Here is a 13103-nt window from a genome sequence, read left to right as displayed (position 1 = left end):
ACATTTTCACCCTGGGGTAAAAAGTTAAAGAGTCTCTGACTATACTCCGTATGTCTGTCAGGTCTCCATTCATCCTCCAATATCTACAAAAAAACAATCCAAATCAGTCCAACCTATCCTTAGAGGTAATACACTCCAATCTAGGCAACATCCTAGAGAACCTCTCTTGCCCCCTCTCCAAAGTCCTCACAGTAATGTGACGAGCAGAACTGCACACAGTGTTTCTAACGCGGCCTAACAGGAGCTTTACATGGCTGTAACATGACTTCCCACTTCTACACTCAACACAGGTTCAGAAGTAAATTCCAGTTAAGTACAAGGTGAAGAATATGTAAAAATATTATTTGTTTCTCAACGTCATTTCCCCGCCACCCCGGTACCCATTCCCCAAAAGCCCTCTGCCTCACTCATATGGCAATTTTGCCTTTTCAAAGAGGTGTTATGAATCTACAGGTTCAGCATATAATTACTGATGCAAGTTTGCCTTCTGCTATTTAGTTAGCTGAACAGTGGCCAGTCAGAACATTAATTTATTGAAAAATTTAAATTGGATTTATAGATACAACTAAGGTAGTACTCAGTTGTAGCATTTGAAAGCCACTGTTTATTTTAAACTCCTTTGTTTAGATCATTTATTGTGTTGGATATGGTGTGAAGAGTTTTGTGTATATGTTGATTTCCTTTCTGGAGATATTTGAGAGATATTGCAAGTGCAGCCTCTTCACTGAGCTGTCAGCTTGAATAGAGTTAAATATATTTCAGAGAGACAGTTACCTTTGCACAGCAAGAACCCCCCAGCAACTTAATGCCCTCACAGCCTGCATCTACTCACTGGAAAACTGCAATTTAAAGTACAAGCGTAAAAGAATCTAAAGTAAGTTACAGAAAATGCATTCATGAATTCATTTTCCTTGGGTATGGTATGCTGTGCAGTATCTTAAGACTGCTGAGAGAATGTGATAGGGAAGGAATTTAACGGAAGAGAATGGAAAAACATTTATTTTACTGCTTTAATGGTCTCAAGTTGTTCTGAGGGCTTTAATGGCCACTGAATTTGCTCTAAATTGCAGTTCCTATGTAAAGTATGAAACAAAGAGTGAAGCAAAATGAATGTTGTTTGATAGAAGAAATGTCGACTACATCCTGAGGTTAATACGCGGACCATTTTGTTCTTGACAGATGGATGAATTGGACTTAAGAATAGGGAACGCAATCGCAAACTTTGCTGATGGCACTAAAGCAGAAACTGCAAAAAATGCTGTTAAATAATTCAGGCCAGCATGGGCAAGTTAGTCAAACAGCTGGCAGATTCAATTTTGTGTGAATATTTGTCAGGTGATGTATTTTTGGGAGGAAAGCATGATGTGCATGCACACTCAATGGAAAGAAACAGAGGAGCACGTTGTGTAAGTTTTATGGACATAATTTCCATAAAGAAGTATGCAGGTATGGAGAGATGAAGTCACACAAACGAAAACATTTTTAATGTTTCATCTTGCCTTTAAAGAGCATCTTCCATCATCTCAGATGGTCTGGTTCCCAGCAAGTGTCTTTGAGAAGATGCAGCAGTCCATTTGTAAACATTTCTTGCAGCTGGCAATGTGATAGTGAATGGATGATCAATTTAAAGCTCTTGAGTATTAACTTGGGCTGAAACAGTAAAGAAGATATGGTAGAAGTTTAAAGTTTGAGGGCAGTTAATATGGTCTGTACATTTTCAACACTATGGAAGTGACATCAGAAAGTGCAGCAGGATGCCAAGGATCAGAATTAATAAATATGAGGAAAGTGCTGAAACACTAGAAACATCTAGGTAGTAAGGATAAAAGATCACTTTAAAATGGTCATTGTTATCGTTATGTGCCATGTCATATAACATGGGTAGTCATGGTCTATGACCATAATTGGTCTTGGCAAATTTTTCAATATAACTAGTTTGCCTTTGCCTTCTTCTGAGCAGTGTCTTTACAAGACAGGTGACCCCAGCCATTGTCAATACTCTTCAGAGATTGTCTGCCTGGCGTCAATGGTCACGTAACCAGGACTTGTGATCTGCACCGGCTGCTCATGTGACCATCCACCACCTGCTCCCATTCACATGACCCTGATTGGGGGGGGGGGTGCTAAACAAGTGCTACACTTTGCCCAAAGGTGGCCTGCAGGCTAGTGGAGGGAAGGAGCTGCTTGCACCTCCTTTGGTAGAGATGTATCTCCACCCCACCACTCAAAAGTGATATGGAAGTTATAAATAGCCTTTAATCAGATGAGTAGGAAAAACTCACAGTAGCAGGAATGGGGTTGGCATGATACTCCAAGTAAGATGAGGGCCAGGTTTTGCTTGCAGGGTCCATTGAGGTATACCGCTATCTCCTGCAATTCAGACAATGAAAAAAAAACATAAAATGAGCCCCCTCCTCCTCTGGGTCTCTCCGTGGCATCATGGACATCTTCAAGAGGTGGTGCCTCAGAAAGGTGGCATCAATCATTAAGGACCATCACCATCTGGAACATGCCCTCTTCTTACTACCATCAGGGAGGAGGTTTGGGAGCCTGAAGACCCACCTGCAATGATTTAAGAACAGCTTCTTCCCTCCTGCCGTCAGATTTCTAATGCATGAAAACAATTTCATTATCCTTTTTTAAAGTTTGCGCAAAACAACGTCATGTCATATGTGAGTGATAATAGTTATGATCTGATTCCCTTCTTGCCCTGCTCCTTGCCACCAGATTGATATTTTGGATGGATGACACTGAGAATTCCCAATTGATGTCTTTAGTTAAAATTCCAGTGTTATCCTGCGAACACAAGAAATGTAATACTCAGTATTCCAAAGAGAACCCCAATCAATTTGAAACACGAGACTCTGCAGATGCTGGCAGTCTAGAGCAACACACACAAAATGCTGGAGAAACTCAGCAAAAGTGAAGCAGCACCTTCAGAGAGCAATAAAAAGTCAATGTTTTGGGCCAAGACCCTTCAGCATGACTGGAAAAAAGCAGGAAGCAGCCAGAGCAAGAAAATGGGGTTGGTGGGGGGGGGGGGGGTGGTGAAGTGCAAGCTGGAAAGTTATTGGTGAAAGCAGGGGTAAGGGAGAAGGTAGGTAGGTGGGGGAGGGATAATGAAGTGAGAAGCTGGAAGGTGATAGGTGGGAAAAGTAAAAGGCTGAAGAAGAAGGGATTTGATAGGATAAGAGAGTGGACCATGGGAGAAAAGGAAAGAAGAGAGGCAGCAGAGGGGGGTGATGGGCAAGTAAGGAGGAGAGGTTAAAGGGAAGCCAGAATGGGGAATGGAAAGGGGGAGAGGGGAACGGGGTAGAAATTACTGGAAGTTGGAGAAATTGATATCGATGCTGTCAGGTAGGATTTGCCAGAGTCTTAATCTCTCCTCGTATTAAAATAACTATCCATAGAAAGGCACTGGAACCTGTGTAGATAAGCTGCATGAGCAGCTTTGCCTCTGATGCTTCTACAGATTGTAGTTACTACCCTTCTTTCACCTTCTTTCAGTTTCTGGAAAAACTGAAGTGTGGTGGGAGGGTTGCCAGTTCTGGATACATTCCTGACTTTCAATATATGGTCTTCAACCATCGGTTCTGATTGCCTTTTCTATTTAACCACCTCATATCATCTTGGTCAGCATCTCAACCTGAAACGTTGACTGTACTTTTCCCTCCATGGATACTCCTTTACCCACTGCTTTTCTCCCCCACTGTTTTGCTTATGCATGCACTTTCTCTTTCCTAATATGACTGAAAATCATTGTTAGTCACCTGTCAATAGTTGACAGTCAAGCACTTTTTTTTTAAAAAAACATTTGCAATATTTTTGCAGCTGATCGATATTTTCAAAAGAATAGGAAAGAAAGCACACTTCTTTTCCGAACTCCTGTAGGATTTTTCTCTTGGTTTTCTTGTTAATGTACCCAGGAGATTAATGTGTAATTCTTGAGACTCCAGGGCAATCCTGGGCTCTGCAGTATATTTCAGGTAAAATACAGGTGAAAGGTATCTAGTCAAGTCATTCAAATTGATTACATGGTCTGGTTGGGTCTTAAAAATGTTGGCTCCTGCTACATAATCAAGCTGAAATGGTTTTTTCATTAAAATAAATTGCAAACGGAATTTTGCCAGCTTTGTGATAAAAGCGTCAGCACAAGCAAACAGCTGCTCTCGTCCCAAGAGTAACATTTCCATCTACTTCTTCACAATGCTGAGCCTCTGATCTCTGGGAAAGAGTCTGGTGAATATCTGTCTGCAAATGCTGAATCAAAAAGTTTTGTGTGTGCGGGTGTTTCATTTGTGATGATTCATGGACTATGGGGGTCAGCAAACAACATCTGAAAAAGTGCCACTGGAGATAGAGATCACTGAGTTTGTAGACTTGATTGTGCTTGTCAGAAATGAAGAGGATGATGTTTTGTCACAGGGATCTAACCAGCAGCATTATTATTAAAGGTGAAACATGCTGAGATCACCTGTACTCAACCAGGGTCGTACAAGTGTAATCCTTGGCCTTCATCTTTCTGTTACAGAGCTCAGCAGCTGCTCTTGGTGAAGATTCAGAGATTGATGTACCGTGGCAGCAGAGATGAGACAGACAATCAATATAGCACACTCCGAGGATTATGGGTCTGTCTTCCTATCACTCTGAATAATTTATACTGTTTTGTACAATCAATTTCTATTAAGTGAATAACCTATTTTGCCTTAAAACTCTGCTATTTATCTAAATTGTTGACATTATAGAAACTATGTATATTTTGGTACAATACTTTTTGGACCGCACAGCAGCAATGCTCTGAAATCTTTTAATGTATAATTGCTGCCTAAATATTAAGTCTAAGGGCAAGAACACTGCTGAATGTGGATTCAAACAGTTTCCAGAAATAAACTACGGTTGTACTTATGCTGAGAAGTTATCTATTTAGCTGTGAGTTGTCAAAAGAAAATAAAAGCTACTGAGAGCTCCATAAGCCTACTCCAGCGTTTTGGTCACCTAGCCAACTCCAACATTTTCAATTTACATATTCTGTCTATTCCCTAACAGTCGAGTTTCTAGACATACAGAGCAATTTGTCAAGTTCCTCCTTAAATCTTTTATTTTCCCCAGTGGAAGCAAACTTGTCTGATGCTATAAATTCCTGACACACCAAGATATGGAAAGTTTTGCGAAAGATATTGAGACAATAACAAGTAAGCGTGACAATGACAATCCAAGTAAGATTTTGTTCAACTAAGGAAAAATGACCCAGCTGAGAGGCAGTAGTGAAGAGTGTGCTGAAAAACTGAGCAAGCCTATAATCCCAACATTTTGCTTAACTCTACTGACTAGCATGAAAGTGAAATGGGAAATAACTGTCAGTATTTGATTTCTTAATGTAAATATCCACTTTGTGAGATTCATTCAGGTGTTGTATTTTGATGTTTTCTGCATTTATATCTCCTATACATACTTACATTTTTGCTATAATCGATTAAAGAAAACTGGATTTTTACAAAATCAAAATCAGAATTGAAATTGGTTTTCACAACTGCTGTAGACATGTAATGATTGGTGGGGGGAACTGCAAGGCACTAACGAAATCAAATGATCGAAATAATGACAAAGAGCCAAATCAGTTTAACTTGCCCACTGAAGTGAGATAGTAATGTATTTGAGTAACCATTGAACTCCCTGAAGATAGCCAGATACTACGTGTAGTAATTTAGCAAGTTCCAAGTAGTGAGACCAGGCAGTGACACCTGTGATTTTTTCTCTCTCTTCCAGAATGTCTTCCAGCCTGAAGAACAGCCTCCTATTGACCCCAAGGCTCCCCGTCTCTCACGAGCGAGTATCTTCCTTGGTCAGATTTTACAGGTGATTATTTCAAATCACGCGTCAGGTTCACCATAGTAACCATTACATTAGGGGTCATGATGTTCAGCACAGCTACAGGACATTCAGTTCCACAAAAACTTTTTCCCACCCTATCAAAGTAAAATTGTTTTTCTCTTGCTGTGATCATACCATATTAAAAGCTTACAGGAAAGAAGGCAGCTATTCCATCGAAAGTGTACGTGCAACCCAAGAAAGAAATGCTCAAGCATATTCCCACTTCCTACCTCTTAATTCATGACACCTATCCTCAATTTGTCATCCATGTACTTTTAAATGTGTTCTTAATGCATCACTCCACCACTGTGCTGCCAGACTGCCCCATTCACATTTTCCTCAATCCCCCTTAAACTCTCCCACCTATTGTCTTAAATCTACATTATTATCTCTGCTGAGGGAAATTCCTCACCCCTTAGATAGTTCAATGTCAACTAACTCTCTCTGCTGTTCTATAGAAAATCATCCCATTGCCTACCTTCTCCACACATCTGTACTGTATCTTTGTTTCTTTCCCTAGATTTACTCATCAATATTTTATGCCCTTTTTTCTTCCAAATTTCCTTTATAATTTAATGACTGCATTTTATCCATCCATTCTGTGATATTGAGATCTTGGTATCTGGCAAAAACTCTATACTTATGCATTATTACACACTGCATGCTCTTTGACATCCATGGAGGTCCAACTTTGGTTGTCGCAACATTAATCAACAGGAATATGCTTGAGCTGAATCATTACTATTTCCTCCTTGAATGCCTCTCACTGTTCTTACACTGGTTTATGATCAGGTCTATTTCCTGTTTTTTACTCACGTATCATCATTTTATTCATTCAAGGGATGTTGTTGACTCGGCATTCTTTTGTTAACCGGTATATCTTTCTCATGTTTTTCTCTCTTATGCATCTTTAAATACACCTATGCCACACTATATGATTGTGAGTTTCACATTTCAAATATTCTCTGCATATAGACCTTTCCTGAGGTCTGCATTCAATTTATTGACAAGTTCCCTATTACTGAAATTTACCGTTGGGGTTAGCACGACGCCTGACAGTACAATCAACTTGGGTTTATTTCCTACCATTGCCTGTAAGGAGTTTGTACGTTCTCCCCGTGACATGTGGGGTTCCTCCTACAGTCCAAAGACAAACTGGTTGGTACGTTAATTGGTCATTGTAAATTGTCCTGTGATTAGGCGAGGATTAAATCTAGGGATTTGCTGGGCAGCGCAGTGCAAAATTCTGGAGGGGCCTTTTCCGTGCTGTATCACAATAAATAAATGAATGAACTGAGCATTGCAAAGCAACTAATTCCTCACTGTATAATATCTCAGAACAGTATGTTTTAAAAAAAGAAGCCCTTTCCCCTTTTGGCATATGACACAGTACATAGCCATGCATAAGTAATGGGGAAAGGCACGACTATTGAACACCTGCAAGATATTCCTACGCAGGGCTGAACAGTATCACAAAGATCAATGCTACATGTCTCACAGTGACAGCTTATTTACATTGAAGAATTATTACAGCAGAATAGTAAATCGTATTTGAAAGGTCAAATCAAATCATGGGTAATTGCTTGAAGAAGGTCACTTCCTACAGAATATCTGAAAATAGATTTTCTGTATCACATTTAATAAAAGAGTTTATATGGAAAGCAGCCCATTGTTTTTGAAAGATGTTTTCATTAGAATCACCAAAGCAGGGACAGATTATAGGAACATTAGACTATTCATTATTACCTGTTTAGATTTTTCTCACGTTTTGCTTCCATTGAAAGACCACCTTTATTAGTGAGCCCTTGCTTCTGAGAAACTTTTATAAATACAATATCTGGTAATGTGGAGGTTGAACAGAAAACCTCATTATTGTTTTTAATCTGTTGTAAACAGCACGTGATCCCTACAGACTACCAAATATCTCGCTATTGGATTAAGCTTAGTCAAACTCAAATGACTATTATTGGAAAAACGTTTATTAGACTAAATTATTTAACTCCCAATGCCCTGACCAAAATCAGTTAAGGAAATTAATTTTATTGCTGCTTAAGGGAGATTTCTATATTTAAATTGGCTACATTATGTCCTATATTACTAAAGCACTTCACAGTGTACTTCATTGGCCGCAGATTGCATTGGAGCATCTTGTGTGTTATGCAAGATGCTAAAAATGGAAACCTTTCCTTTCCCTTTCTGCCTTTCATGTGAAAATTGGCCAATATGTTACATTCCTTTCATCATAGATCGTTGTTCATCATTCAATAAATTTCTATCCAGCATCTAAAGATATCTAATCAAGAGAACTATGATTAGCTGAGATTTAATCTAGCTCTCCAGAGATGTGAAGAAAAACACTTCAGAAACAAATAACATTTGGTTCATTTTAGTGCTTTAGCACACACATATGTCCTGCCGGATGCCTTCTTTGCAGGTAACTCTACGTTACCCAGAAAAGATCTGCATAAGTACCCAGGGTACTTAAAGAGGTGGCTCTAGAAATCGTGGACGCATTAGTAATCATTTTCCAATGTTCTATAGATTCAGGAACAGTTCCTGCTGATTGGAGGGTGGCTAATGTTGTCCCACTTTTCAAGAAAGGAGGGAGAGAGAAAAGAGGGAATTATAGACCGGTTAGCCTGACGTCAGTGGTGGGAAAGATGCTGGAGTCAATTATAAAAGAGGAAATTACGACACATTTGGATAGCAGTAGAAGGATCAGTCTGAGTCAGCATGGATTTATGAAGGGAAAATCATGCTTGACTAATCTTCTGGAGTTTTTTGAGGATGTAACTATGAAAATGGACAAGGGAGAGCCAGTGGATGTAGTGTACCTGGACTTCCAGAAAGCTTTTGATAAAGTCCCACATAGGAGATTAGTGGGCAAAATTAGGGCACATGGTATTGGGGGCAGAGTACTGACATGGATTGAAAATTGGCTGGCTGACAGGAAACAAAGAGTAGTGATTAACGGGTCCCTTTCGGAATGGCAGGCTGTGACCAGTGGGGTACCGCAAGGTTCGGTGCTGGGACCGCAGCTGTTTACAATATACATTAATGATTTAGATGAAGGGATTAAAAGTAACATTAGCAAATTTGCTGATGACACAAAGCTGGGTGGCAGTGTGAAATGTCAGGAGGATGTTATGAGAATGCAGGGTGACTTGGACAGGTTGAGTGAGTGGGCAAATGTATGGCAGATGCAGTTTAATGTGGATAAATGTGAGGTTATCCACTTTGGTGGTAAGAACAGGAAGGCAGATTACTATCTAAATGGAGTCAAGTTAGGAAAAGGGGAAGTACAATGAGATCTAGGTGTTCTTGTACATCAGTCAATGAAAGCAAGCATGCAGGTACAGCAGGCAGTGAAGAAAGCTAATAGCATGCTGGCCTTTATAACAAGACGAATTGAGTATAGGAGTAAAGAGGTCCTTCTGCAGCTGTACAGGGCCCTTGTGAGACCCCACCTGGAGTATTGTGTGCAGTTTTGGTCTCCAAATTTGAGGAAGGACATTCTTGCTATTGAGGGAGTGCAGCGTAGGTTCACAAGGTTAATTCCCGGAATGGCGGGACTGTCATATGTTGAAAGATTGGAGTGACTGGGCTTGTATACACTGGAATTTAGAAGGATGAGAGGGGATCTGATTGAAACATATAAGATTATTAAGGGATTGGACACACTGGAGGCAGGAAGCATGTTCCCGCTGATGGGTGAGTCCAGAACTAGAGGCCACAGTTTAAGAATAAGGGGTAGGCCATTTGGAACAGAGATGCCGAAAAACTTTTTCACCCAGAGAGTTGTGGATATGTGGAATGCTCTGCCCCAGAAGGCAGTGGAGGCCAAGTCTCTGGATGCATTCAAGAGAGAGTTAGATAGAGCTCTTATAGATAGCGGGGTCATGGGATATGGGGAGAGGGCAGGAATGGGGTACTGATTGTGTATGATCAGCCATGATCACAGTGAATGGCGGTGCTGGCTAGAAGGGCCGAATGGCCTACTCCTGCACCTACTGTCTATTGTCTATTGTCTATTTTGGCTTTGATGCATTTGTGCTCCTCACTGACCCCCCCCCCCCCCAAACATTTATTTTGTTCCAATTCAGTAGATACACTCTACTGGTCATCTCCATGGTGCTGAGGCTATGAAGACTGCCCCAGCTGTTGTGCTTTGTGCCCACTAATATGATGAACTGATAAGTGAGGCTTTGGGCCTACTCCAGGCTGCACCAGGGTTCTGACCTGTGGACTCAGTTTTGGTTCGGAATGCTATTGTTGTTCCCTTCAATTGTTTGCATGATTTGTTTTTCTTTCTCTTGGGCATTGAGTGTTGGCCTTTGATTTATATTTTTATTCTTTTTTCTTTAATTGAGTTCTTTTGGGTTTCTTGTCCTTTGGCTACCTATGAGCAAGCAAATTTCAGGATTGTGTAATTTAAACATTCTTTGATAATAAATGAACCTTGAGTCTTGAATCTGTTAAACACAGACTTGACTAGGAGCCCACGAATGGGAGATTTCCTGACTGTCTGTGTAAGAACTCTGCTGTAATGCCCCAACATGACATCATTATTGGTTTTATGTTGAAGATGGGGCAGCACAATGGCATAGTGGTTAGCACAATGCTTTAAAGTACCAGTAACCCAGGTCAATTCCCACCACTGTCTGTAAGGAGCTTGTATGTCCTCACCGTAACCATGTGGGTTTCCTCCAGGTGCTCCGGTTTCCTCCCGCAGTCCAAAGGTGTACCAGTTAATCATTTAATTGGTCATTGCAAATTGTCTCATGATTAGCTAGATTAAATTGGAGGATTGCTGGGCAGTGCAGATAATGGCGTATTCCGCACTGTATCTCCGCAAGTAATTAAATAAACATGCAGGTACCACCTTCATATCATCACCCCCTATTCTTTATAACTCCTTTGTGAAACCATGCTGGTGCATATGTGAACTTCAGGTTGAAGGTAAAGTTTGGCCATCAGAGTGTTGACATTTGCTGGCATTCTGTATGTGGCGGGGAGATCCATGAACAGGTTGCATTAATAAGTTCAGTTAAGAATGCAATGTTGAACCATTTTCTAGAATCTCTTTAATCCATGTGGTGCACCTATTCCCATGTTGCTGTCTAATGTGATTTTACAGATTTTGCCCCAGAAATAATTACAGTGTCAATGGAAAAAAAAACATGATTTGTATTTAAATGACAAAGGTAATTTAAAAAAAAGTCTTGAGGCACCTCATGGGAGTAATGGCAGACAAAATAACAAGGCTATAAATCTGCTCAACCATGGTCCTATGAAATGAGGTGCAGGTCTGAAGAGCTGAATAGCCTACTCCTGCTCCTCATTCATTTATCTATAAAATTTTACACTGATTCATATCAGAAGATATTGAAACAGAAGATGGAGGAGGGGTACAAGGATAAAACCAAAACTTTGTAAAAGTAGTAGGTCTTGAGGCAATTCTCAAAAGAGGAGAGTGAAGTAATGGAGGCTAGTGAAGGATTTACTGAAGTAGGTACAGCTCCGCACACCAGAGAGATTAGAAAGGTTGGGACAGATGTCATTAAGGGACACAAAAATAAGAATGATGGTTTTATTATTTGTTTTGGATTAAGAATTAGTGCAGGTGAATAAACACAGGAAACGTGAACAGATTTTTGACTGCAGCTCACTATTCAACACAATCATATTCTCAGTTCTAATCAACAAGCTCCAAAACCAGAGCCTCTGTACCTCCCTCTGCAACTGGATCCTTGACTTTTTCACCGGGAGACCAGTCCATGCATCTCCTCCTCACTGACAATCAACACTGCTACACCTCAATGATGCATGCTTGGGATACTGCTCTACTCTCTCTACGCCCATGGCTGTGTGGTTCGGCACAGCTCAAACAGCATTTATAACTTTACCAAAGGCACAACTAACTGCAAAGTTTCGGATGGTGATGAGGAGACATACAGGAGCAAGATAGATCAGCTGGTTAAGTGGTGTCACAGCAACAACCTTGCACTCAATGTCAGTAAGACCAAAGAATCGATTGTGGACTTCAGAAAGAGGAAGTCAAGGGAGCCAGTCCTCATCAAGAGATCAGATCTGGAAAGGGTGAGCAGGTTCAAGTTCCTGGGTGTTAATGTCTCTGAAGATCTTGTCCTCGGCACCATATTGATGCCATTATAAAGAGGTCACATCAGCAGTTATACTTCATTAGGAGTTTTAAGGAGAGTTGGTCTTCCACCAAAGACTCTTGAAAATTTCTACAGATGTACCGTAGAGTGTATTCAAATTGGTTGCATCATCGTCTGGTGTGGAGAGGCCACTGCACAGGATCGGAAATGCTGCAGAAAGTTGACATCTTATCCATCATGGGCACTAACCTCTCCAGCATCCAGGACACCGTCAAACGGTGATGCCTCTAAAATGTGGCATCCATCATTAACAACCCCTATCTCCCAGGATATATTTTCTTCTCAACAAGGAGGAGGTACAGGAGCCTGAAGACATACGCAATGTTTCAGGAACCGCTTCTTCCCCTCCGCCATCAGATTTCTGAATGAGCAATGAACCCGTGAACACTACATCAGTGTCCCTCTCCTCTGTCTTAGCATTACTTATTTAATTTAATCTTTTACATATACTTCGTATTGTAATTTATAGTTAGTATTATTATGTGTGGTGATGTCATGCTGCCACAAAACAACAAATTTCCTGACATATGTAAGTGATATTAAACCTGATTGTGATTCTGAACTATAATTCCATTTTCCATTGTAATGTGCGAAGTGAGTTATTTCTATAATATAATCTTTCCATGGTTCTGTATGTTGAAGACCTTCCTGCACAATACGATCTCAGTCTATTCTTTGAAATTAATGGGCCAGTTCTGTTGGTGTGCTTTTCTTGTAACCACTTTGTAAGTTATGTTCTTACTTTGTCCATTTCTTTTGATAGTTTGTCAGCAGGTCTGATAACAAGTACAAAAGACTTAACAGCAGTGAGCGTGTGCGAATTGTCACCAGCTCCTCATCTGGTCCAGTGAAAGCCTCTTTTGAAACTCTGAAATTCGCAGCCGACAAGCAAGATGGTAAAAGAAAGCAACATATTGCATTAATTCTCTCTTTTTTTGGCAGTCTCTTCAGATCAGTAGTGGCTTAATTCCACGGGTGGCTGATGAGGCTGAAGTGGGAATCAGACTCTTCCACAAATATGGCAGGAAGCACCAGACTGAGTAGTGAGGG

At 40.5% G+C, this 13103-nt stretch overlaps 1 protein-coding gene across 1 annotated transcript in view; it reads left to right on the top strand.

Annotated features, from left to right (window-relative positions):
- Window positions 1-13103, top strand: part of card11 (caspase recruitment domain family, member 11) — a 302244-nt gene that overhangs the window by 267476 nt on the left and 21665 nt on the right. Inside the window, exons 18-20 of the mRNA XM_073060648.1 lie at window positions 4532-4628; window positions 5767-5856; window positions 12817-12949. Coding sequence (XP_072916749.1) covers window positions 4532-4628; window positions 5767-5856; window positions 12817-12949 — 320 coding nt within the window. The remainder of the gene's footprint in view (window positions 1-4531; window positions 4629-5766; window positions 5857-12816; window positions 12950-13103) is intronic.

This window comes from Hemitrygon akajei, chromosome 11, assembly GCF_048418815.1.
Source record: "Hemitrygon akajei chromosome 11, sHemAka1.3, whole genome shotgun sequence".
Taxonomy (NCBI): Eukaryota; Metazoa; Chordata; class Chondrichthyes; order Myliobatiformes; family Dasyatidae; genus Hemitrygon; species Hemitrygon akajei.
The sequence above is the reverse complement of the archived record's forward strand: the minus strand, read 5'-3'. Positions and strand labels throughout refer to the sequence as shown.